Source organism: Drosophila sulfurigaster, chromosome X, assembly GCF_023558435.1.
Source record: "Drosophila sulfurigaster albostrigata strain 15112-1811.04 chromosome X, ASM2355843v2, whole genome shotgun sequence".
Taxonomy (NCBI): Eukaryota; Metazoa; Arthropoda; class Insecta; order Diptera; family Drosophilidae; genus Drosophila; species Drosophila sulfurigaster.
The window spans coordinates 31,004,462-31,030,689 of NC_084885.1; the positions used below are offsets into that span (position 1 = coordinate 31,004,462).

The 26,228-nt window shown below is 36.2% G+C and overlaps 2 protein-coding genes across 10 annotated transcripts in view; one reads left to right on the top strand and one right to left on the bottom strand.

Moving 5' to 3' along the window:
- The first annotated feature begins 390 nt into the window (after positions 1–390).
- LOC133847186 (fasciclin-2) overlaps positions 391–26,228 on the top strand; it is a 114,553-nt gene continuing 88,715 nt past the window's right edge. For 4 of the 7 annotated variants that reach the window (XM_062282049.1, XM_062282047.1, XM_062282048.1 and 1 more), the window contains exons 1-2: positions 393–677; positions 3,248–3,689. In XM_062282049.1, coding sequence (XP_062138033.1) covers positions 3,611–3,689 — 79 coding nt within the window. In that variant the 5' untranslated portion in view covers positions 393–677; positions 3,248–3,610. Of the gene's footprint in view, positions 678–3,247; positions 3,690–26,228 lie in introns of all 7 variants that reach the window. The other 3 variants (XM_062282045.1, XM_062282046.1, XM_062282050.1) reach the window with 3 other exon arrangements.
- Positions 5,607–12,531, bottom strand: LOC133848813 (mitochondrial import receptor subunit TOM40 homolog 2-like). Of its 3 annotated transcripts, none has more exons than XM_062284507.1 (2): positions 12,263–12,486; positions 5,607–6,779 (listed from the first exon to the last, which is right to left on the bottom strand). In XM_062284507.1, exon 2 carries the CDS (start codon positions 6,771–6,773, stop codon positions 5,673–5,675), a length of 1,101 nt encoding a protein of 366 aa, XP_062140491.1. In that variant the 5' UTR covers positions 6,774–6,779; positions 12,263–12,486; the 3' UTR covers positions 5,607–5,672. The 3 variants fall into 3 exon arrangements, 2 of the variants coding, with proteins under 2 accessions (XP_062140491.1, XP_062140492.1); XM_062284508.1 differs by having other exon boundaries at positions 5,608–6,794; positions 12,263–12,485; XR_009895298.1 differs by lacking the exon at positions 5,607–6,779 and adding an exon at positions 7,329–7,394 and having other exon boundaries at positions 12,263–12,531.

Here is a 26,228-nt window from a genome sequence, read left to right on the forward strand (position 1 = left end):
ATTTATTATTTAAAAAGAAAAGTTGGCAAATAGGAAACAAAATTTGTATGTGTGTAGAATACAATTTATATGTTGTAATACGTAAGAAAAAAAAAACAAATGCCACTGTGCGCCGCAACAATTTGTTAACGGCATTTTAACGGCGCTTGCTTTGCTTTGCGTTCGTTCGCTCCACTGAAGCTGGCGCCTTTTGGTTGCTGTTTGGCTGGCAACATTCGCAGCTGGCAACGTTGTTGCCGCCTTGTCAGCATGTTGCCATCGCATGCGTTCTGTGTCTGTGTTGCTCTGCTTGCTTGCTGTGTTACTTTTTTTTCGTCTGTTGGCTGCGACGTCAACGTCAACGTCAAGAGAGCGAACTCAGTTGCTGGCGTCGTCGATTCATTCTCATTTCATTTGTCGTGGCGAACGGACGCGTCTGCTCTTTGTTAGTGCTCTCATCTCACACGCGTTTCTCTGTGTGAGTGTTGGTTGGTGTGTGCGTCTGTGTGCGTTGCGCCGTGTTTTTCAGTGTCTGTGAGTTTTTGTTGGCGTCTCTCGTCTGTTATAAAATTTGGTTAACGCGCGAGTTCTTAACGTCTCCTCGCTCTCTAAACGCGGCGGCGACGTTGTCTCAAAAAAAAACCAACAATAATATCTCTGTGTGTGTGTGTGCGTGCCAGTTAGACAATATAATATTGGTAATATATATTTGTTGTTTCTTTAATTTATGTCTATTTTTTTTTGTTGGTTTTTTATTTGTCTCAAATATTTCATAAAAATAACTTGCGGCATTTTGAGTGGCATTTTTTTTGTGGTTTTTTTTTGTTGTCTGGCATTTAAAAATAAACTAAACTACAAATACCAAAAAATGTGTGACAAAAAAACTTATGAGAAATATTTTTCTGGTTTTAAGTTTTCAAATATTTTTTTTGCTGGAATTTCAAACGCTCTGAGTCACGTGTGTCAAAGTTATGGAAATCAGTTAGTTAGTTTTGTATAAACAAAAGCAAAATATGCAAGGCAAAAATGCAAACAATAAAAATATGCATAAAGCAAACGCAACAAAAAATATGCATTAAAAAACACAAAAAAATATGCATTAAACAAACAAAAAAACAAGTCAAAAGCAATGAATGAAAAACGCAACGTAAAGAAAATATAAAAAAAAAACTGGTTTTCAAGCCGCTTGGAAATGACGCCCAGTTTGTTGTTAACAAAAAAACACAAAAAAAAATGAGCGCTAAAAAATAAAGAGAGAGAGAAAAACTATGAACGTAAACAAAGTGCACAACTTAAAGTTGAACAAATCTTCTAACAACTGTGCTTGAAAGTTAATAAAAAAGTGATCCAGTTGGGAAATAAAAAAAGTTCGCTTTGACTTTATTTTTTTTGTCGAGTTCCTTTCAAGGTTCCTAAGTATTGATTAAATGCTCGAGTGCAAAGTGTTTGTTGTTGTTTTTTTTTTGTTGGTTGCTGTGGCAGCAAACTATTCTAGTTCTTTTTGTTATTGTTGTTGTGTGGAACCTGTTGCAGTGCCAAGGACATTTGCATAAACAATGCAACTATTAAACTGAAGAGAGAGAAAGAAAGAGAGAGAATGAAAAAGCGTGTGTGTGAGTCAGTTGCGCTTGCTTATCTATGGCAAAAGCGGTTACGAAATGTCGTCAACAAAAAAAAAAGCAAATTACAACAACACGGTTTTTGCTCTCTTTGACTTTGCGCTCGCTTGCTCTCTCTCTGTCTATTTGACTCTCTTTCTTTGCGTGTCAAAAGCTATGCGCTATGCGATAAGCAAGCAACGCACGCAGACACACACACACACACACTTGTACGCACACGCACACTCACACAGTTTAGCTACCTGCAAGATAAGCATCAAAGAATTATTGGAAATATCAAGAAGCAGCAAAATGCAAGAGACAGAAAGAGAGAACAAATGTTTGTTTTCGTTCTGTTTTTTTTTTTGCTATTTAAGTATGCGTGTGAGCGCGCGTTCCCCTCTCTGTATGTGTGTGTGTGTGTGTGTTTTACTCGACGTGTTTCGACTGCAGACAGCGGCTGCAATTTCCGTTACAAAACTGGCCAAGTGGCAACAGCAGGTTTAACTTTAGAATGCAAAAGGCAACACAGAAGACAAAGCGCAAATGTTACTCACACAGTGGAAGAGAGAAAGAGAGAGACAAGTTTTTTTTTTTTTTTGTTCTTTCTGTTCTGTTCAGCACTAAACTCTCGCTAACAAAATCGCTCGTGTGTGACGCAGCGATGACGCTTCTTCCCCCCCTTCTTCTTCTCCTCTTCAAAAGTGCAGTTCTTAACGTTATTTGTGCGTCGCTTCACGTAAAGTAAAGGCCAACATTTGGCATTTTAACGAGCTGTGACTCGAGTTGAACTTGTAAGCTAAATCGCAAATTCAATTGTTCCAGAGTTGTCGCCACGCGTACTCACCAAAAGTTGTGTGGAAGCTCACTCGTTACTTTTCAGCACTCGTTGCAATTTGTTGCTAACTTTGTTTGCCAGCTGCCAGTTGACAGTTGGAGGGGTTTTACAGCCTAGGTAGCACTTTTTGTTATTCACTGAGTTTATTCAAGTTGTGCACTTCACTCGCCACTCGTTACTTATTGTGTGTTACCAGTTGTGGCAGTCGCTAACATTTTGGCACTTTTGAAATACTCCATTAGTTCAGTTTTCAATTACTAACACTCGTTATTTAATTTTTAGTTTATTCAAGTTGTGCACTTTACTCGCCACTCGTTACTTATTGTGTGTTACTAGTTGTGGCATTCGCTAACACATTTGAAATGCTCTTCAGTCTTCAATTGCTGACACTCGTTATTTGTTGTGAGTTTATTCAAGTTGTGCACTTTACTCGCCACTCGTTACTTATTGTGTGTTAGCAATTGTGCCGCTCGCTAATACTTTTGTTACTCTTGAAATACTCTTCTAGTTCAGTGTTTAATTAGTGACACTCGTTGGATTAGTTAATTCGCCTACTCGTTACGTGCTTAGCAGCCGTGAAAATCTTGTAATAACTCGCCAATCGTCACTCGCTACTTATTGCGTGTTGCCAATTGTGGCGCTCGCTAACATTTTGTCACTTTTAAAATAAATATCTAGTTCAGTTTTTAATTTCTATCTCTCGTTGTCCATTTACCTACTCGTTGCATGTAATAACTCTCAGCTCGCCACTCGTTACTTTTAATAAACAAAACATATGCGAACACCAATTCCATATACTAACCAAATACCATAAATGTTTGCTTCTTTTCAGATGCCACGCTCCACCAGCAAAATATAGACAGCAAAAACAACTCTCACTCGTTTCAATTGCACTCGCTAATTGCGTGAAGTGTATGTGTCAAAATTAGTGTGCAAATTACAACAAAAGTTACAAGAAAAATATATAGTGAATACAAAATTAAAATCACATTAAAGCAAACTGCAAATTTTTTATACATTTTTTTTTACTGTGACAGTGAAAGAAAAACAGAGAAAACACAAGTAAAGAGAGGAAAAATACAATTGAATTTTTGCTTGGCATTGTTGTGATTGTTGTGAAAAGTGAGCGACGACGACGACAAGAGGGAAAATACCAAGAAACGGCCAAAACAAACAAACAATAAGAAGCGCAAAAATGGGCCAACTGCAAAGGCAGCGAGTGACTCTACTCGCCACACTCTACGTGATGATGCTCTGCAGCTGTTTAACTATAGGTGAGTTCCACTTGCAATTTTTCGCTCTCTCTGTCTCTACGAGATTTTATAATTAGACACGAAATGAAGTTGTAATGCCGTAAAATGCAATCATAAAACTATGATTACCAAAGAAGTTGTTCTAGAAACGAAAAGAAAAAAAAAAACGAAATAATAATAGTATAACCTCGCCTGAGAGTTACCTGAGACTCTTGGGCTCGACATTTGGTGCCAGGTCCGACGACAAAGCGCTAAATAAATATCCCAAGAGCGAAATAAAATAAAATAATCGTCACAGACCCTAACACCGAATCCCTTATCGCAAAATTTTCCATGCTCACTTTGTGTCAATATTTACGCTAGTTCTGAGACAATGTTTATCATGCTAGACCGTAAAAAATAAGTCGAAAGAACAAAAAAAAAAATGCCCAAAGCAACAGAGATTTGTTTTTACACACAAATGGAATTGAAATTCAAGATGAGAGGCCAAATGCAAATATTATAAATATATAGGCTCAGCTCATTTGCGATTAGACTTCTATTTTTTTTTTTTTTGTTTTTGGGCATTACGATTGTGCCTAGAGTTTTCTTGAAAGTCATTTAGATACATACGTAAGTGTGTACATAAGAAATACACCTGACTTTTCTGCACCCCATAAACCAGAAAACAAATTAAAGACGTGCACAAATATTTGCCATGGCATTTGCGACACATCTTACGACAATTAACTGCAAAGAGATCACAGACTGCTATTTCTTTGTTTCGCTCTAAGCCCAAAAATTAAAAAAAAAAAACATGTTTACAGCCAACCTTCAATTGTGATGTAACGTTAAAAAAAAAAGATGATTATGTTTAGTCGTCTAGTTGTGCAAACTTTATGAGCCCTTTGGCCTTTTCCATATTTCTAGTTTGCACCTCAAGCTCTAATAAAAACATGTCGCCTTCAAAACTTATTTATTTTTTACGTAATGTGCATCTTTTTTTGTGGCAAGATTTAGTTTGTAATGTTGAGATATTAGATTCAATAAATACATTTGCTTTCTGATAGTATTGTTGCATCTTAAATTTCACTCAAAAGATTTCGTCTTGTAAAGTTATTTATTATTGTATTGTACCAAATATTCAGTGCATTTCAGTATTTTATCGGTATATTTTTAGCATATTACTTTACGGAAAATGTTTTTCCATATATGCCAAGCACATTCGGTACATTTTAGTATTTTTTGGTATATGATTTTGGTATAATGTTTAGGATGTTGTTTTTATTGAAAATGCTTTTCATTGCGTACCAAATATACCACCTTCAGTATATTTGTAGTATTTTTTCAGTATATGAATTTGGTATAATATTTTGAAAATGGTTTTATTTAAAATGCTTTTTACTAAATTCAAAATATACCACCTTTGGTATAATTTTAGTATTTTTTCGATTTATTAGCATATGGTTTTAGTGAAAATGCTTTTCACTATGTACCAAATATACCACCTATGGTATATTTTTAGTATTTTCGCTGTATGAATTTGCTATTTTTGAATAAGGTTTTATTAAACAAATTTTTCACTGTAATTAATTTGGTGTATTTTTTAGAATATGCTTTTATTGAAAATGTTTTACACTAGGATGCTAGAAAAATAATATTAGAATACTTTGAAGTTCATCCAAAACATTTCCAGTTCTTTTTATTCAATTCAAGTTCCAACTTGAAGCCACGTTAGTTTGTCTTTCGCTGATATAATATAATACTATTATATAGTAAAAAAGCACTGCAATTCTTTGTAAGAAAGTTTGTAGAATTCTAAATATAACCCACTCATAACTTGAGAATAAAAAACGACAATTACTTCAACATTATTATACTATACTATCGAAGAACAAAGAGAAGAGTTGGACAAAGCAAGTTTTTTGAGATGCGACTTCTGAAAAGAATGCGAAAAAAGGAGACAAAGATGGAGGGCAAAAAAGAAGGTGCATACTCACAGTTGTGTGTGTGTGTGTGTGTGTGTTAGCCAATGAGGAGTCCGAGACCAAAGCGAAAGCGATTGGTGCGATGATTCAACTTGCCGCTGAGCTGCAACACAATCGGAAGAGGTTCGAGACGCCGCTCACAGAGGGCGCTAATCACGCCGCGTGTATCGATGCCACCGCGAAAATTGAATCCCATCTTTGGGATGAAACAATGATAGCAAAGCCTCGATATCGCCTGACGCTTCAAGATATTGGCACGCAATTGAACACTTGCCCCCAGACATTGGCCATACAACTGGGAATAGCAGAGTTCGAGCGAATGCAGACTGAACACCGCTGACCAGAGACGATTATCATCGTGTTGATAACGTGCCACAGCCGAAACTAAGGCCGCCTGACCGCCGGGCACAATTTGCTCACGCTGATAGATGAGGTCAACGCCAAGGGCCAATTGTGGCGTCACCTGTTGCAAATACGATGCCACACAGACGCCCATCTGATGACGGACATCGAGGTTGCTCAGCACCCAGCTGCAGGTGCAACTTTTGCCGAAATAATCAACAAATAGACGTGTATTCTGCAGCTCACCATCCAGCACATTGGCCATCCATTTGCAGCGCCATCTTGCGGCCATAAAGTGCATCAATGTGGCCCTAACATTCCCCTTGGCATCCACTTCACCCATAATCGCGGGATATGTTTCACCCGTCATCGGATGCATTCGTTCACCCACAAAGCTGCCATTGAATTGACAATTGGCCAACTGCGATTTCTGGCCCACTTGCAGCGCATGGCCAACAGCCAGAGATTGGCTTAAAGTGCGACTAATATTCAATCGAAATCCTTCAAAAGTTTGCGGCCACATCTCATGACACTGATGATGCAAATCGGCAATTGCTCCCGGATTTCCCAGTTCGAACTCTGATTGCTGTTGTTTTTCTTCTGGTTGCTGTTGTTGTTGTGGTTGTTGTGGCATCTGCAACTGTTGCTCGCGTTGTATCTTTAATCGCTCGCCATCGATCGCATAGCCATCGCCTTCGTTGACCATGCGTAAGCCAAAAATACGATAGAAACTCTCCTTGCTAATCTTTTGCTTTTCTTTCTGATTCTGTTTCATTTCACTCGCCACATTTCCCATTTTCCACTGTAAAGAAACCAACTAAAAGAAGTTATTTGTTGGTATATTTTTGTTGCTGTGTTACACATATTTCTCGGTATATTTCAGTTGTTGTAGTATATAGTATATTTATGTTTTATTTTGGTATATTTTTATTTTTGTGCTATACTTGTCTTTCTTCCTGCTTCATTTCCCATTTTCCACTAAAAGTTAAATTTGTAAATGTGGTATATTTGTTGGTATATTTTTGTTGCTGTGTTACACATATTTCTCGGTATATTTCAGTTGTAGTATATAGTATATTTATGTTTTATTTTGGTATATTTTTATTTTTGTTCTGGACACTCTTAGGCGAAGTTTTTTTTTTTGTTGTTTTGGTTTTAAAATATATATTTCGGTATATTATTCTTTGTGTGGTATATACATATTTTTTTGTATATTTTCGTTTTTGCATATATACATATATTACTTTTTGGTATATTTTTCGTTTTGTGGTATAAATATTTTATTTGATATGTTATATTTTCGCTTCAATTTGATAATTTCTTTATCAAAAAGTATTTAATATATATCAACACTTTTTGTGCTGTTCTTGTATTTTTCTTCCTATTTCATTTCACTCGGCATATTTCCCATTTTCCACTGTGAACAAAAACACCAATTAGCCCAAAAAAAAAAGAACCAACTAAAAGAAGTTAAATTTTGTAATTCCCACAGCAAAAAAGAAGAGAAGAGAAGAACGTTGAGCAATTACCACATCCGCTTAATTTGTCGAACCACTTTTTATTATTATTATTATTTGTCTTGTGTTCTTTTAAATCGTCATTGTCGTCATCGTCTGTCTTATCTAACCTTTCTTTGCGGCCAAGCAACGGGACAGCAGCGGTGACAGAATTAAAAGCTGAACTCAAGTCAAGTTCAACGAACACGTAGCAAGACTTTGTTTCTTTTTAGCGAAGTGTGATAGACTTTGAGCTACCCTGTACACACAGCTGTTTTTTTTTTTTGTATATATATTACTTTTTGGTATGTTTTTGTTTTATGTGGTATAATATTTTTGGTAAATTTCAGTTTTTGTGGCATATACATATTTTATTTGATGTATTATATTTTCGCTTCAATTTGATCATTTCTTTATCAAAAAGTATTAAATATATCCACACTTCTGCAATAAAATACCAGAAATTTGTTGACACTTTGGACATATTTTTTATTTAACTTGTATCATAGAAATGTATTCACATTTCTGAAATATATTTTTTACTTTTACCAATATTAGGAAAGCTTTAACTTTTCATAAATTTAACCACACTTGTGAAATAATTTTATTTATTCCAATTTTTTTTAGTACCAAGACGAAAAAAAGTATTTTAAATGAAATCTTATTATATCAATAATTCTGTAAAAGTATTTTAAATGAATTATATTCATTATCATATCATATCAACAATTCTCTAAAAGTTTTAAATTAGTTTGATATCGTTATTCTCCAAACATTTCTTTATTGTTCGTTTTATAGGATGAATCTTTTCGATTAACAAATATTTCTATTCTTTTCTACAAGCAAAGGCATATTATCTAAATCTACATACAATTTTATTAATGCATAGCAAAAAATTTCCATTGTTTAGCTATAAATGTATTTTTGCTTTCACTGAAAGTAAATTGAGTTTGCATTTCGAACTTTTTAAATTGCTGCTGCAGTTTGCCATTGTTTTTTCCAACAATCCCTATAAAATTAGTTTGACATTTAGTTTGAAAGTAAAATGCTTTCTTTTAGAGAAAATGCAGGGTATGTGGCACAAAATAAATGTAAATGAAATTAATTAACGCAACGTTGTTGCTGAAGTTTCGAAGCGGATTTAATAAGTCGAAGTCTAGAAGAAGAAATTGACGAAACTCTCGCTTGTCATCGTGCCGCATTGTGTTGCGTCAATTGATGTTGCAAGCGCAACGCTTTGACCTTCTTATGAGTCACAAGACTTGCAACTACTATAAACGGTCTTGTTTCATATTTTGTGTTTTATGACTCGCTCGCCTCAACCTTTTGCCCCCTCTCGCCTCAATGATGACACAGCACAGAGAGAGCTAGAGAGCGAGAGAGTGAGAGAGAAAGATACTCGTAGAATTCTAATTAGTAGCGCGTAAGTTGAAGCCTGAGAAAAGCCGAGCGAGAGGTAATCCAAATAATCTCGAGGCGTGCCATGCAACATTCTCTCGACATGCACAAATTTGCTTTAATTAGCGAAAATTCCGGACAACTTATTAGCTAACCAAAGCCAACCAACCAACCAACCATCCAGGGGGGCCATTCAGACTTTAACCCTTGAACTAAACGAGGGGCACCCAAAAAAATGAAAACGACAGACGACAAGAAGAATAGAATGAAGAAGGTAAAGGCATAAGTGGAAGAACAAGTCGGCACATAAGTCGCTTTCTCTGTGTAGCGACATATTTGAATTTTCTTGGAAGTACGCTGAGGCATCTCTTGACAAAGTTAAAGTTCTTGCTATGCCATGCTTGTTGTTTTTATACCCGGTACCCAGAGGGAAGAAGGGTATACAGGAAATATATGTAACAGGCAGAAGTCGATATCGCCAACACCATAAAGCTTATATATTCTTCATCTGTCTCTCCGTCTGTCTGTCTGTCTGTCCGACCGTTTAAACACCAATATCTCAGAGTCTATAAGAGATAGACCTATAAATATTTTTCGACAGCGTTTGTTATGTTTCTACTCAGTTCAAGTTAGTTTCGAATCTTCGCCACGCCCACTTTCGCCCCCGCAAATCGATATATATCGAATAAGAAGCGTAATTTTAAAGATAGAGTCGCAAATTTTGGCATAGACAATAATAACAATAATTATAGCATGATTTCCGTAAATTTAGTTGCGATAAAATAAAAATTGTATGATTTTTTTTAATGAATATACCAAAAAAACCAACGTTTGGTATATTTTTAGTATTAATTCTGGTATTAAATTAATAATAGTGTATTCTAAAATTGATGGCGCTCTAGTATATTTTTATTATATTGATATTTTACATACTAAATATACTGATTATAGCCTTTTGTATATTTTCAATATTTTTGCTGAATATTAATTTGATATTTTCTAAAATTAGTACCACACTGGTATATTCTGTGTACTTTGCGGTATATTAATTTAGTATATTGATATAACACTACATGCAAAATATACCACTTATAGAATTTAATATATATTTAGTATTTTTGTGGTATATTAATTTGGTATATTGACAATACTGTATACAAAATATACCAGTTATACATTTAGGTATAATTTTAGTATATTTTGGTATATTAATTTAGTATATTGATGTAAGATATATCAAATATAGCCTTTGGTATATTTTCAACTTTAATACCGCACTGTTTGGCATTCATTAAAAATATCTAGCGGGTATCTCACAGTCAAGCATCCCCGACTGAAGCTTTCGTACTTGTTTTTTTTTGTACTTCGCTTTGCTGTTTTGCTGATGAAGTCAGTTGATGTTCAACTTGCTGTTGTTTTGTTCATGCCTGGTTATTGTTCCATGGGAGCTTATGGTCAAGCGCCGCCAGCAACTGTGAGTGACTGTTGCAGCTGGCTGGCTGCCGCTTGCTGCCTGCCGCATGCCGCACAACAACAACAACTCTTGCAACAACTCTTGAGCCTGTCTTTTGTAGCAGCGCGGCGCACTTGAAGCGGCAGTCGAGCGGCAGCAAGGACAGGAAAAAGGAAATTCCAATTATGTTGCAAGTCTGGCCGTGCGTAGAAAAAGAATTGTTACTTGTCTTTTATGCGGCTCCTCTCCAATTCAGTTCAGTTCAGTTCAGCTCTCTTAAACAGCTCTCAAATACCCTGCATACAATAAACTCAAGTCTAAACCCGATTGCAATCGAGCTTAACTGCATTTAAAGCTTGCGCATCAAAATGTTGCATAATCAGTGAGTTTTCCACAAAACAGGCATAAATTTGTAGTGTATTTAGAAACTCTGTTAAACTTTGAGCGCTCAGCTTGTTTTAATTTTAATACAGTAAAGGGCATTTTATAATGTTCTCGACTCTCTTTCTCTCTCTTTTGCTGCCCCTGCGGCCAAATCAGACAATTGTCTATTGTTGGGTCTTGGGGAATGCGCTCGATTTAAGCGCAGCGCATTTGCTTTAATTAAAATAAAAAGAAGTAAAGAAACAAATACGAGTATAAAAAAAGAATGCCCAGGATTCAAGGAGCTCCTCGTGATTAACTCAGCCTGATAATGAGCTGAGCAAAAATGCGCACAATCTGTCGTTATCTATGCCATGTTATTATAAGAGACTCTCTCCACTCTCTCTGTCTTTTGGTTATACATAGTATTTGCATAACTTTGCGCTGCACTTGACTTGCCTCCCAAATTTGCCGGCGTCGAAGCCGAAGCCGAAGCCAAAGAAAAGGCGGTAGCATATAGTCTGACAGACAATTAGTTGGAAGTTGATCCAAAAACTTGCGCATAATTAGCAAGCATTGTTGCATGCAGCACGCCCAAACTCAACTCACACAGAGAGAGAGAGAGAGAGAGAAGTTCCATCTGGCGCTTTTTATCCAGACCCATAAATTAACTGTAAATGAGCTGTGGCCTCAGCGGGGGAGGGGCGAGCATACAAAACCGCATTATGCTCTCTCCTGTTGTTGTCTCCCCTCCACTCCTCGAAAAACGCGTAATTACGAGCGCCTTTTTTTGGGGCTTTTGAGGTTATGGCGCCCAACGTGCGTCGCCAAAGTTGTGCTAATTATTAGCTTGCTTGAGCACAAATCAAACACTTGTACTCGACAAAGTTTTGAAAACTCCAAATGCATTCTCAAGTGCAACACCACAATATAACAATGTGTGGCATTATTATCATAATGATTATGTTTTGTGCCACCGAGAAAAAACAAAGAGAGAGAGAGAGCGAAACAAGGGCAGTGAATTAGTAGTAGAAAAGGAAAATCAAACTCGACACAAAATGAAAATGAAAATATGCCAATGATTGTGTCAGTTTCAAGTGTTCCTCTCCGCCCCCCCAAAACTCATTGTCGTTGGTGTAAAGCTTCTTTTGGGATGCCATTAAACAAGTTTTTTCTTCACTCTCTATGGCAAAGTGCAGCTGAAGAAGCCGTGGCATGGTAAATGAATACCCGCATAATGCCAACGGAATTACAAAAACATAAAAACAGAAGAACAACAACAAATAATAAGTAGCTAAGCCCGAAAAGAGTGCGAGAAACGAGGCAAACAACAACACAACAAGATGCACTGAAAATACAAATGAAGGATTGTTTTCCCCCCCATCATTTTCTGTTTTTCCCATCGTCTTTTTTAAGTATGATGAATGAATTTTAAATAAAAATTCAGTTGTTGCCCATAAAATATACCCACAAAGAATGTCTTGGCTGGAGAATTATAATAAATGATAAGCCACATGTTACAACGCATCTCAAGCATCGAATTGCCATTCCAAATTTTTGGGAAACTTCACTTACCCGTCTTTTTGAAATTGAACAAATTCCACAAAATATATACTTTAAATTTGCTTCTTGTTTACACTTGAGTTTATCTGGTTTAAGAGATTACTTTTTACTTTTCAGTTTAACTCGTAACTCGCTTTATCCATTGAATTGAGTTTGCTTCTTAAATCTGTGAAATCTGTAAACGAACGAAAAATTAGTTTTATTTCAAGTTTATTTAATGTGTGAAGCAAGTGTCACTATGTTGAAAGACTTTAAATATATGAGTGGAGTTTATTAAAGCATAAACAAGATAAATAAGTTGCATTGTAATTTTCGAGCTTAGCTGATAACTTCACTCGAATATCTCTGATAATTGAGACTACTTTATAATTGCTCAACAGACCTACAATTTAGATAAATATTTTTATTTTACACCATAATTTATGATTTTATATCTAGACTCTTTGTTAGTAAATTTAATTCCTGTCGGAGTTATTTCGAAACTATCGATACTTCTTTATGAATTCTTAAATACTATCGATACAAGTTGTCAAGCTCCTTTAAAGTTATTTCTTCAGCTAAAGAAAGGTATTTTTTCGAAATCTTTGATATAAATGCTGCAAATATTTTCATGTCTAGTCCTTTTTCATTGCTGTTAGAGATATTTCGAAACTATCGATATAATTGCGACTCAGACGCTTCTTTAGTAAATGCCAAACTCTTTTAGACTTCAGGTTTTCTCCATACATATTTCAATAAATAGTCTTGTCTAGTCCTACAACTAGTTGAGTGCATATTTCATGTTGCTTTTCGACAGCAGCAGTGAAAGGAGACGGAGAATGAGAATGAGGAGCAGGATGAAGAGAAGGGGAAGGGGTCAGAGTCGGTGTACAGGAAGTTGAGGCAGACGTGTGCTGTATGCCTTACAAGTGCTTCTTCGCCCCTGGCATACTAAATTGAGTTATTTAGTCGGCATTGGCATGCGTAATGCATTAGCCAGTGTCTAAAACTATTGGATGGAGGAGGGACGGAGGGATGGGGAACAGGGATTGTTAGACGGGAATGAAGAATGAGCATGAGAAATGCGATTGCGACTGAGACTGAGACTGGGACATTGTGTTGACTACCTGAGCCTATCTATTGAACCATCTAAAGAGGGTCGCTCTCCCTCTCTGTCTCTCTCTCCCTCCCTCTCTGTCTCTCTCTCAGGTAACCTGACGATGACGACTGGCATACACAACTAATTGCTAATTGGATTATGTCTTACTTGCACACGAAAGAAAGAGAGAAATTCAGAAGAAAGAGAGAGAAAGACAGGGAGTAACATTTAGCCGCAGGCAATGACGTGTGCCAAAAGGTCAATGATACGAGCATTTGCTTGAGCCAGCCAGCAACGCCTTTGGCCCTAATCCATTCGACTCGACTACAGAATGTTGCATATTCTAAACGTATTCCCCCCTCCTCTTTTTTCTCTCTCTTTCTCTCTTTTTTTTTTTAATTGCCTTTGCGTCCCTTCTGCAATTGCATAACAATGAGAGACGAAGCAGCCAAGTTCGATTTCCCTTCACATTTTCCTTTTGCGTCGACCCCAATTGTCGTGGTCGTTGACGTTCCGCAATGGTCTGAACTCTTACCTCAGTAACAGCTTGAATACTCGGTCTCCATTCATTATAAAGGAGTGTGCTTATTTGGTGACAACCGAGGATGACAATAGATAACATAAGATTTGATGTTTTTAATCATAAAATGCAAATTTAGCATACAAATCTTATTTCAACATTGTTTTTGGTTTTTAAGAACGAAAAAGTCTTAAATCAAGATTTGCAATCTACTTTTCCATCTAGAATAAAACATTGTTGAATCAAGATGTTAATCTTAAAATACAAATTTAGCATAAAAATCTTGATTTAAGATTGTTTTCAACTAAAAATCTTATTTCAAAATTGATTTTATTAGATCGTTAAGATCTTAAATCAAGATTTTTTCAATTCACATTTGTATTATCTATGTAGAATTAAAAACATCAAACAGCTTGTATATTACTATATTACTAAATCCGTCTGTCTGTCTGTCCACAGCTTTGAGCTTCAATAGCTCACAAACTAAGCAAGTTGGAGCTGCCTTAAATGGTTTAAAATTCCATTTATTAGATTATTAATTTGTTATATATATAATATATTACTTCAATCTAAAGCTTATAATTATTAAGCTGATCACCAACATTTAATGTTACAATTTTTTTTAAATCCCATAAAAGTAAAATTACTTTTGAATAAAAGTATTTATTATAAAAAATCTCGTTTCTTTATCCCTTCTTTTTTTATTTAAAATTTTATAATTATATCTTTAAATTCAAATTATTTCCTGAAGGTTTTTGTTTTAGATTTTGTCATATTTATATTAAAAGGAATTTTGTCAGGCGTTCAAATTACTTTGTGAGATTTCAGAACTTTTTAAAGTCCTTGCCAGGTGTTTCATAGTCGAGTTCTGTGCCTTTTCTTTCACTTTTTTTGGTGCGGGAATAATTGGTAATGCAAAGTGCATGAGAGAACAGGTCAATTGTCGATGCCTGGGATTGCGCTGTCTTTGCATTTATTTATTTTCTTTCCTTTTTTTTTCTTGTGTTTTGTTCGCTGAACGTTTAATCAATGTTTTTTTTTTCGTAGTTTCTCGTAGCTTATGCAACTCTGGTCTTTGGTTCTAGCCAATTGTCAATTGTTTTTCATTGGATTTCAATTCAATCGGTTATATGATGAACTCTTTCCCTCTCTGTCTCCCTATCTCTGTCTCGGTCGGATGTATTTCAATAGCTTGTCTCAAATTGCTTAGACTCTTTTGCTTTTATTGTATGCAACTTTGCATAACCTTAATCCTCTCCCTCTCGCTCTTTCGTTGTCTCTGTCTGGCTTTCTCTCGTTTTCTGGTACTGTTCCCACTTATTAAATTTCCCACACTCTAGATTGCTTAGGCTCCCATACCCACGCCCACACCCACACTCACGCCCCCTTTTTAGTCACTTATTCGCAACTTATTTTCATTTGCTGTTTTCTGTTTCTGTTTTCATCTTCTACTCGCCTTTTTTTCCCACCATTAAGGCCCCCAACTCCCATCTCCTTCAGCTTCTTCTTCAGCTCCTCTTCCACTGACTGAAGAGGCCAACCGAAAAAGTGCATCCAACAGATTTGCTTTCGTTTCGTGTCGTTTCGTTTCCTCTCTTGCTTGTTGTTGTTGCCTTGACTGCGTTTTGCCAATTTTCAGCATTTAACCAAATAAACCGACTGTCTTGTGCATTCCTCCGAACCTCGCTGTGCATTCCCTTCCCTGCCCCCCTTTTGCAATTCCAGCAATTCCATCTGCATTCACTTCCATCACATTCACATGACGCGTTCTTCAGCTCATCACAGCTCAGCCTCAGCTCTCTCTCTCCCTCACTCTCTCTGTCTCTTTCAGCGCATCGTGCGTTGGCGTCATTACCAACATTTTGCCTACCTTTGGCTTCATCTAACTCACTTCACTTCACTTCTTCTTCTTCATCCTCCAACTGATTCTGACTCTGACTCCACTTTAGCTCAATTTTGCTCCATTGTCGCTGCTTCTTTTTTTTTTTTTTTTTTTTTGTTCGTGCTTCACTTTTTTTTCATTTTCTTCCGCTGTTCTGTTTGCTGTTGCCTGAGTGATGCGAGTTACCTTGACTAAATTCGCTGCGTGTTGTCCGTTGCACAAAAGTCAGAGGCTTCGCCTAAAAGGGGCAGCAGTTAAACTTGAAAACTGTGTTAACAACATGCAAATAGTGTTGGAAAACTAGAAAAGTGTTGAGTAATATGAACAAACTTTGATAGATTCTAGTCTCTTACATAAACAAACGATTTGTACTTTGTTGGAGTTAGTAAATAACTTGGAAATTGTTAGTGTTGAAGAACAGTGTTGGTAAATTGTGCCAACTTGTCATTACTAAAGTTACTTTTTGTTATTTAATAACAATAGTTATTAAAACAAACAGTGTTGATAAACTTAAGATACCTTAACAAAAACAGTGTTGGTAAACTGTAGAAAGGTTAACTTTTGTTTTTCACAAGAGTGAAGTTAGTTTTAAAGTTAACTGTATGAAAATAACAATAACTTTAGAAGACCAATTTCAAACAGTGTTGGTAAATTGAGGTGCTTCGATAGCACTAACGATTAATGACTAAGGAAAAGATATAATGGGAATAATTTTAGCTTAGTTAGTCACTAAAAAAGAACTGATGTCAAGAAATCAAAGTGTTGCATTGCTCCAAAACCCTTTCCCAAAGTTTCCTTCGCATAATTGAACCCTTAACCGTTCCCCTTTGGAGTCGACGTCACTGCGCTGTCTTTTTGAGCCGTCTGTCATCATCGGTCGGGTCGGTACGCAAAACTTTGAAAACAACTTGCTGGGCGGCATCACAAGCTACAAGCTGACTGCAGCGAGTAGTTTGCTTCCTTGTTTTTTGTGTTTTTTTGGGGGCATAGTTTAGCGTACATTTTCATAATTTTATGGCAATTTTTCACATGGCACACTGTCTTGGCAATCCTGTAAAGCGAACGCTTTCCGACATCCCAACTTCCCTGACTGCCTGCCCTTTGTTTGCATTTTAGTCATGAACTTTTAAACATTTGTCATGCATAATTTGCGCGCCAAATGTATTGGAAAGAATTTTAAATTGATTGTTATTGTTCTCTTTCTCTGTGTGTGTATGAGTGTGGGAGGATGTCTGCCCAAGTTGTGTGTGTGAGCATTAGTCAGCTGGAGAGCTGGGGCGGACAGACATCACTGTCAATAATTAGCTTAACCCATTAATAACGAGGCCCCACAGAGCCGAGAACCGACAACTCAGAACTGAGAACTGAGCTGAGTCAGCAACAACAACAAGAACATCAGGAATACAGTTATGTATATAGGGGTATAGGGGTTTACAATACAAATTTTTGGGGGTCACTCTGGGTTAGGGCAAGATTAATGATGCGTTGTGCGGTGCTTTGGATACCTGCAGCTTGCTGCAACTAAAAGTAAAAGTTCATTCACATTGCGTACCGAGATTCCAATGGATAAAGTAACGGAAGGTTCAACGGACAGACGGACGGACAGACAGACAAAATACAGACGGACAGCCAGACAGACGGACGTCAGGATAAACGGGATAACTTTAGGGTACATGCGTAACTTATGAGTTTATCTTTTGCTGTGCGAGGTAGATAGACAGATGAATATCGGTTATGTGCCATCTCTAGGCAGAGCTTCGTCCATAAACTCATCACTAACCGCTGCTGATTAATGAGCTACGATTAATCTTTAGTGCCATCTCTAGCGTGCACTGATTAATGAGTCGCCGCTAATCTGTTGTGCTCTCTCTTTCTTTGTCGTCTGCTTGCTTTCCCATCTCTAGTGTCTGGCGCCATTATTCACTCGCTTATCTCGCTCTCAGTGCCATCTCTAGTCCGTTCATCGCTCATCTCTAGCTAGTGGCTGATGAGTGTGTTGTGTAAAGTTGAGTATTTTATACCTTTTTTCTGCGGACTTCCAGCGAAATGTTTTGGCATTGTCTTGGCCAGCTTAGCTCGTATCTCTTCTTCTGTTGCTGAAGGTCTTTATGCTTTTTAAGCTGTTCCAAGTAAAGCGCATAAAACGCACACAGCAACAGACACAAAGCTACAGAAAGAAGTAAGTAAGGAGAGTAGGGAGAACTGATGATTAAATTTTGCTGATTCAGTTTTTCGGCATTTTGCGGATTTGGTAACTTTTTGACGAGCATCTTTTGCTGCTGTCAAAGTTCATTCCATTTATGTATGGCTTCCGCTCTTTAGCTAGGCAAATTGTGAACAACAATTTGAAATGAGATACGCACACAGACAATTAGGCAGTTAACCAGGCACAAAAAGAAGTAAAGAAATGACTTGGTAACTAAACTTAAATTTGAGGTGGGAAGCTGAATAATGTGTGAAAGAAGTAGCAGAAATGAATTGTGCAATGGAAAATGTGGCTGAAAGGGGAAGCTATGTTTTCAGTAGCAAGAAAAGTTAGCGTCTATTGCTGTGTTAATTGATTAAGAAAAGACACAAAACCAAAAAAGAAAAGAAATGAGTAGCAACTAGTCTTTAAATTAAGGTGGGAAGCTGAATAATGTGTGGAAAAATGGCAGAAATAAATTGTGCGATGGAAACTGTGGCTGAAAGGGGAAGCGATGTTTTCAGCAGCGAGAAAAGTCAGCGTTTATTGCTGTGTTAATTGATTAAAATCAAACACAACAAAAGAAGAAGAAAGGAAATGAGTAGAAACTAGTCTTAAAGTTAACGAATAGTGTGTGAAATAAATGGCAGAAATAATAAGTGCTATGTGGAAACTGTGGCTGAAAGGGGAAGCGATGTTTTCGGCAACGTCAATTGCTGTGTTAATTGATTAAAATTGTAGCTGCACCCTGTCAATTTGGCAATAACATTTGTTGTTGCAACAATGCAATGCACGAAGAGGGGAGGAAGCGGGGAGGCTAAGCAAAAGCGCAACGTAACAACGTAACATAAATTGCGAAAATGTGCTCAAGCGAGCGTGTCCTTAAAAGGCGTCCAGGGATGGATGGAATGGATGTTGCAGCCACCCTCAATGAATGACCAGCTGTCTGTCTGTCTGTCCGTCCGTTCGTCTTTTGTGTATTGCTTGACATTTGATTTGCGACGCGTGCCGCTTTTAACGGCCTTCGACTGTCGTGTCTCTCTCTTTCTTCTCTAATAGGAGGAGTGTTCTTTTGGCATTAGGCCCACAACCCCGAACCCCGAGACGTGAACTCTGTGCAACATAGTACAACAAGGAGTGCCACATGCTGTCTGCCTGCCATCGCTGGTTATTTTTATTTTTATGATTGTTTTAATTTTGTTTGTTGCAAACAAATAGGCGGAAAATTTGATGACGTCGTCGTCGTCGTCGTCGTCGTAGGAAAATGCGTGTTGCAACAACACAAAGCTTGGGGGAGAGTTTTCGCGTTGCGCGTGTTGCGGCCTCATTAATTTTTTTGATTTATTAATTATTCATTTCGAAAACTATGCAGAAGCGTGCAATACGTGTGCCTTTAGCTCAGCTCGGTTGCCTGCCTGCAATTAGGAAACTACGCCGTCAACTTTTTGCTCTTTGGCTAATTCTAGGGTTCAGTTCAAGTCCCATTCTCATGAAATACTCAAATGCTTTAGTTAATTGGTTTATTATTATTATTATTATGGCGGTCGCTTCCCAAGACCTAGTTTCTACTATTGACAAGTCTAGGGAGAATTCCCTCAAACATTATTTTTGCCTAAACGGTTTCTTCTTTCTCTGTGCAGCCGGAAGACTTGTCTTCACATACCACAATGTGTACAGACTCTTGTTGTTCTTAGTCTTCCCATAAATAACAATCAACAGAGAACGGAAGACAGCGGCAACGGCTTCCGTTGACTTAACCTAGCCTCCACACAGTTTCAGTTTCCAGTTTCTTCTCTTTTTTTTCTTCTGACCAGCACTTTCTTCTATTGCTCTTCTAACCTATCCTTGTTTTGCTTCGATTCTTTTTCTTTTTCATTGCTTGTTTTTTTGCTGACTTGTGCAGCTGTTTGTCTCACTTTCAAGCTTCGCTTAGTCGTTGATTCAATTAACTTGCTGAATCGACATTTTATACCCGTTACGCGAATTGGTTCAAAGTGTTGTTAGCTGCTGTGACTAACTGATTTCATTGCTTCGTTAATTTTTATTGTAATATACTAAATATTGCTTTTGGTATATTCAAGTATTTTCTTGGTATATTAATATAGGACGCAACTAACTGATATTATTCTTCCGCTTGATAAGCTGTTCGCTTTAAATTTAATTGTAATATACCATATATATTTTTGTAGTATATTTTAGTATTTTTTTGGTATCTTAATATGATATGTTAGTGATTTACATAACTGATGTTATGCTCTTTGTACGTAATATAACAATTATATATGTAATATACCATTTATAGCATTTGGTATATTTTAGTATTTTTTGGTATTTTAATTCGGCAGCCTAATTTTGTGCTTTTGTGTCACTGTCCGTAATGTACCACTTATAACCATTAGTATATTTTTAGTATTTTTTGGTATATTAAGTTGGTATATTGTACAAATAATGCTACATGAGTAGCAAGCAGCTTTTTATCCTATTCGAATTACTTTATAATTGTCATAGTAATAGTAATATACCAAATATAACTTATAGTCTATTTTAAGAATAATACCACACTGTTTTGTTTTTTATAAAAAATGAATAGAGAGTAGCTTTCTTACTTCTTTATATTGCTTATTGAAAGCACTTAGGCTGATTTTATCGCTTCATCTGATTGTTCGCTCTAATTGTAATTATAATATTCCAAATATAGTTATATACATTTGTATTTTTAAGAACCATACCACACTGTTTGGTTTTCATTAAAAATGAGTAGCGAATATCTTTCCGTCTGTCCGCTGTTTGAATGCTCAATAAATGTTAAACGATTAAAGCTAGAACTTTCGGGTAACTTCAAGTCGAGCACATTCGCTTTCAGTTTGACTTGCCTTGGTCGCTGTTTCGCATCTTTAACTTTTGCAAAGTAACTTTAACTATTGTACTTGGCTGCCGCAACTTCCTATCGCTCTCTCTTCGCTCTTCGCTTTGCCGCTAGCTCCCTAATCGCTCATCGATGTTGCTGCTGCCTAATGATGTTGAAATGACTTCCTTTTGGCGTGTTGCGTTGACTCTGCGTCACTTTTTGCCATCGTTTCAGCCAGCTGGCAATTTGTCAACACAAACATGCTGCAAACATGTTCGCAATCTCACAAAAAAAAAAAGAAACGAGCAACAGCAACAACAATGAGAGACAATCGCCTGACAGGCACTTCGATAATTTTGTTTGGACCCTGCGGAAGTCGTATGACTGCTCACGACATTTTGCACTCAATGAATCATAAATGTTGTTTTGAGTTCCATGTCGATAAAGTTGCTCTCGTTTTGCTTGTGATATTTTTGTGTGTTTTAAACGCTTTCGGGAGCCTCTCACTCACACTTTTCACTCACATTAATGCAGCTAACGAAGCGTCACATAATGCGGACTCTGCAACCCTTTCCCACTGACATTGACAACAGGTGTTCTTTGGCTCCTCTTCTCGCTCTTCAGTTCATATTCACTCTCTCTGTGTGTTGTCCAGCGATGCGTGTAAATTTTGTGTTTTATGTTTTACATTTTTGTGTTGGGCTGCCAATAAACTGAAACCCGACGACGGATTGACAAATTGTTGACCAACAAAAAAATACAGCTACTATAAATATAAAATTCAGTTTCACTTTTCTAGGGTATTTTCAATTTGTTTTTTGTGTTGAGCGCACCTGCTGATTGATCAAGTATAAAGTTACGCACCGGAAGTTCAAGTTGATCATCATCATTTTCTTGTTGTTGTTGTTGTTGTCGTGTAATTTTTATGTATTTACTCGCATGATGTCATTAAAATGTGGTATTGGGTTCAAGGCTTAGTTGAAGGTCGAAATGAAATAGAAGAGTTTGTTGAACCTCGAATTTGAGTTAATGAGTCATGAAAATAGCAAAAGTATTCGGCTTTAAAGTCAGATAATGCGAATGTTAATGATAATTGTAATGAGAAGGCCAGTAGCTAAAATAATAATTGCTACTAATCTGCAATATTAATGCAGAAAAAATGAATAATTGATGATAAACGAACATAAAATAGCAATGTCAAATGTGTTAATCGTTGAAAGTTCGTTAATGCGAATGTTAATGATAATCGTAATGACAAGGACAGAGGAGGAATGAATAATTGATAATAATACATAATATTAATTCTGCAAACAATGAAATTATTAATGTTATGCATCATTACATTAAATCAAATGCGAGTGCTAATGAAAAATGTAATGAATTGAAAAAATAATAATTCGTATTAATGTCAGAAGCAATGAAAATATTAATGCGCGTAGATTCCGAGTGTAAGTGATAATTATAATGAGAAAATAAATTAGTAATTTAAAATTAATGTCAGAATCAATGAAAACATTAATGAATTACAACCTTAAATGCAAATGTGAAAAATTCTTGTAATATTAATGCTGCAAACAATGAAATTATTCATGTTGTACAGCATTAAATCATATGAAGTATCTAATGCGAATGCTAATGATAATTGCAATGAGTCGATAAATTAATAATTCAAATTAATGTCAGAAACAGAATGAACGTATTAATGAGCAGCAATTAAATTCAATGAAAAATCTAATGCGAGTGCTGAAGAAAGTATTAATGAGCAGCATTAAATGAATTAATGATAATTCAAATAAGTAGATATTTTCGTAATAAGTATTGATGTCTGAAACAATGAAAGTATTAATGAACAGCATTAAATTCAATGAAAAATCTAATGCGAGTGCTAATGAAAGTATTAATAAGCAGCATTAAATGAATTAATGATAAATCAAATGAGTAGATATTTTCATAATAAGTATTGATGTCTGAAACAATGAAAGTATTAATGAGCAGCATTAAATGAATTGATGATAATTGTAATGGGACGATAATTGAATAATTAAAAATCAATGTCAAAACTAATGAAAGTATTATTGTACAGCATTCTAAAGTGAGTGCTAATGATAAGTGCAATGAGATGATAAATAAATAATTATTATTAATGCGTAAAACAATGAAAGTATTAATGAACTGCAACGGTTAATGATCATTTTAATGAGGAATCCCGATAGGAGAATGAATGCTAATTCCCAATTAGGAGTTCTAATGACATACAAGTGCGTACACAATATCTATGTGACACAATGTGCAGACACTTTGCTTTGATATTTCTTATTCATCAAAATGAACTTCGCCATCAACTCACTTGAGCGAGCTCACACAGCTAGTTGGCTTCAGTCAGCAGTCAGCAACGAGCCGCTTATTCGTATTCAAAGTTGTACTCGTATGTGCACAGCTAATTAAAACAATTTCCCACACTCGCTTCGAGTTGATGTTGCTGCTGCTGCTGTTTCTGCTGCTGCTGCTGCCTGTTGCCTTCAGAGTCTGCTTTTGATATATTGTCGCCAAGTGCTTTGTTCTTTGGGATGCATCTCAGCGAGAGAGAGAATAAGCCAACCACTTAAGTCAAGCCAGCGATGTGGTTATGCTTGCCTCGTATTATATTTATGCTGCTTCTGTTGCTTCTGCGCTCTCCCCTTTTTGGTTTGTCTATTCTATACAGACAGCAGCAGACATTCCCCAATCTACATATAGCTCCCCAGACACCATTTAGTTTAGACTTTGAGACAAAACGTATCAAACGAATAATGACTAGATACATAGATAGATACATTCATATGTTGTGTCTTATGGCATGCGACAATTACTGCCACTCGAAATCGAAGAGCAAAGAATCTTTACAAATTCTATAAATATACTATATATAGAAATAGTGGGGGAACAAATATATTGTCTGGGAAGCTAAGCGAACGCCATTGCCATGGCCACTAAATAGTCGACTCGAGGTGTCAACTCAGTACTCGCATAAGTATCTTGTGGATCTATTTTAAGTGGATCTCCCCCCCTCCCCACTCTCTTTTTGTGAGGTGTTTTGTTTTGATTGTCGCGAGGGGCGTTCCAGTCGAATGATTCTAGCGCGGGGGTTCTCAAAAAATGTCAAGCGATTTCGTTTTCAGTGTCAGCTGCAGTCACTTTTCGCATTTCGTGAGAGAGCTAAAAAAAAAATATCATGCAAGTTTGTTTCTAATGTCAGCTGCTGTCACTTTGCACATTGCGAGCGTGAGTTTGGAAATTGCATGCGATTTTGTGTTCAGGCTCAGCGTGCGGGCTTAAAAATCTCATGCGATTTTCGTTCTGCATTTTACACATTTCGGGCGCGTGTGGAAAACTCGCATGCAATTTTTTCATAGTCAGCGGCAGTACCTTAAAATCTCATGCAATATTCGTTCTCACTGTCAGCGGCTTCTCTTTGCGCAGTCTTAAAAAGTATCATGCAATATGTTTCACTGTGTGAGCAGCAGCACTTTAAAATCTCATGCAATATTTGTTCTCAGTGTCAGCTGCTGCACTTTTCACATTTGACGCTCGAGTTTTGATAAATTTCATGCGATTTTTGTTTCTCAATGTCGACATTTCGCTGTCAAAATGATTGGGGAAATGCATCGCCTGTTGTTTAATTATGCATGGCTCAAACCAGCTGCATTTTATCAGCAACTTTTGATCTGGCAATTCTTAGGAAATTGAATCGAAGTGAAGCGAAATACCAAACAAATTTTTGGTAGAAACTTAATTAGACGCAAGGGGAATAGACACAAAAAAAAAAAGGAAACTAAACAACAAATGGAATATATTCGAATTCACTTTTGGGTTACAACACATTTTTCCAATTAGAAGACTGTCAGACCCCAAAAAAAAAAAGAAAAAAATACGAAGCACTTTAGCTTAACGGCTGTGTCAATACAGCTGTGTTTTTTCTCCCTTCCTTTGGCAGGACGAAAATGTTAACTATCCTGTTTACATAATATGTCAATTAAAGCAATTTCCTACCCCGATCGAAATAAATAAGAACAGCAAAAAAAAGTACTACATAAAGCACAATTTATAGCCAAAAATCATTGAAGCCGAAGAAGAAGAAGAAGCACCCGCTGTGTCTCACTATGATTTCTTATGGCTGCCAGAGGGGGGGAGTACAACGAATGGGGAGAGGGTGGGGGGGGGACTTCTCTTGGCATAGTTTTAATGGCGCTACGCATAAGCAAGCTGAACGATATTATCGCGATGGAAGGAGAAAAACGCGAAATACAACTGGAAATTATTGTTATGCTACACCACTTGAGGGTGAGCCAAAAATACAAACAACTAGCGTTGACCGACTAGCGAGATACCCTCGAAAATGAAGAGCAATGCAAGTTGAGTTCAAATAAACAAGGAAAATGTTAGGAAAATTGAAGCATATGAATTTTCAATATGCAAAATACATTTTTTATTATTTAAAAGATTTTTAGAATAATAGAAAAATTTCAAATATAATTAATAAAAAAAGAGAAGCATATGAATTTGGTTTGTTATGCTCCAATAAACAAAATACATTTGTATTAATAAGAAAGCTTTTAGAATAATAAAACAAATTTGCAAATATTATTTAATTATATTTCAAAGTTATATTATTATTCAGAGTTTTTAATAAAATATTTAATTAAAGAAGCATATTCTTTCATTTGTTAAGTTTCAATATACAAAACAATTCGATAAAATTATCATAGGAATTGTTTTAATATACAAATAAAAATTTTATTAGTAGTTAAAAAATGTAGAAAAAAATAAACAAATTTCGAATATAATTTCTCAACGTTTTTTTAGAAAGCATATTAAAATTTTATTGCTTATAAAATTGTTTCATAAATTACTAAGAACTTCAAAAGTTTAAATTTTAATAATGTGATAAAAAGTAAAATAGAAAAGTGAATTTTATAATTACATTTAGTTTTATTATATTTTATTGAAATAACGTACACATTTCCTTACTGTAATGATGAGCAAGAGGGACTAAGGCCTTAAGGCTAAATATAACCAAACTTATTGTACGATTGAGAAATTCATGGTTAAATTATTTATTACCCTACAAAATTTATCAGTTCATTCTAAGGTTCTAAAAGTAGAATTAAAACAGCTTCGACTGTCAGACAGAAAATGAGATAATATGTGCATCTTGTATTTAGCTTTGAGCATACCCTTTGTGCTAATTTTGATGTACGCTACAGGGTATGCAGAAGCAAAATAATAATTTGATTTTTGCAGCCGCATAAATCAGAGCTCGCTTGACAATTCAAGAAATTGTTGCCCAGAGGGTTGCCAGAAAGCGAACGAACGAAGGAACCACGAACCAGAAAACACATCTATGACAAACGCATCTAGGACACATTCTAGGACAATGCGTAGACTTTTGTCTTGTCTTAAATAATATTTTTGTGTTTTTGTATTTT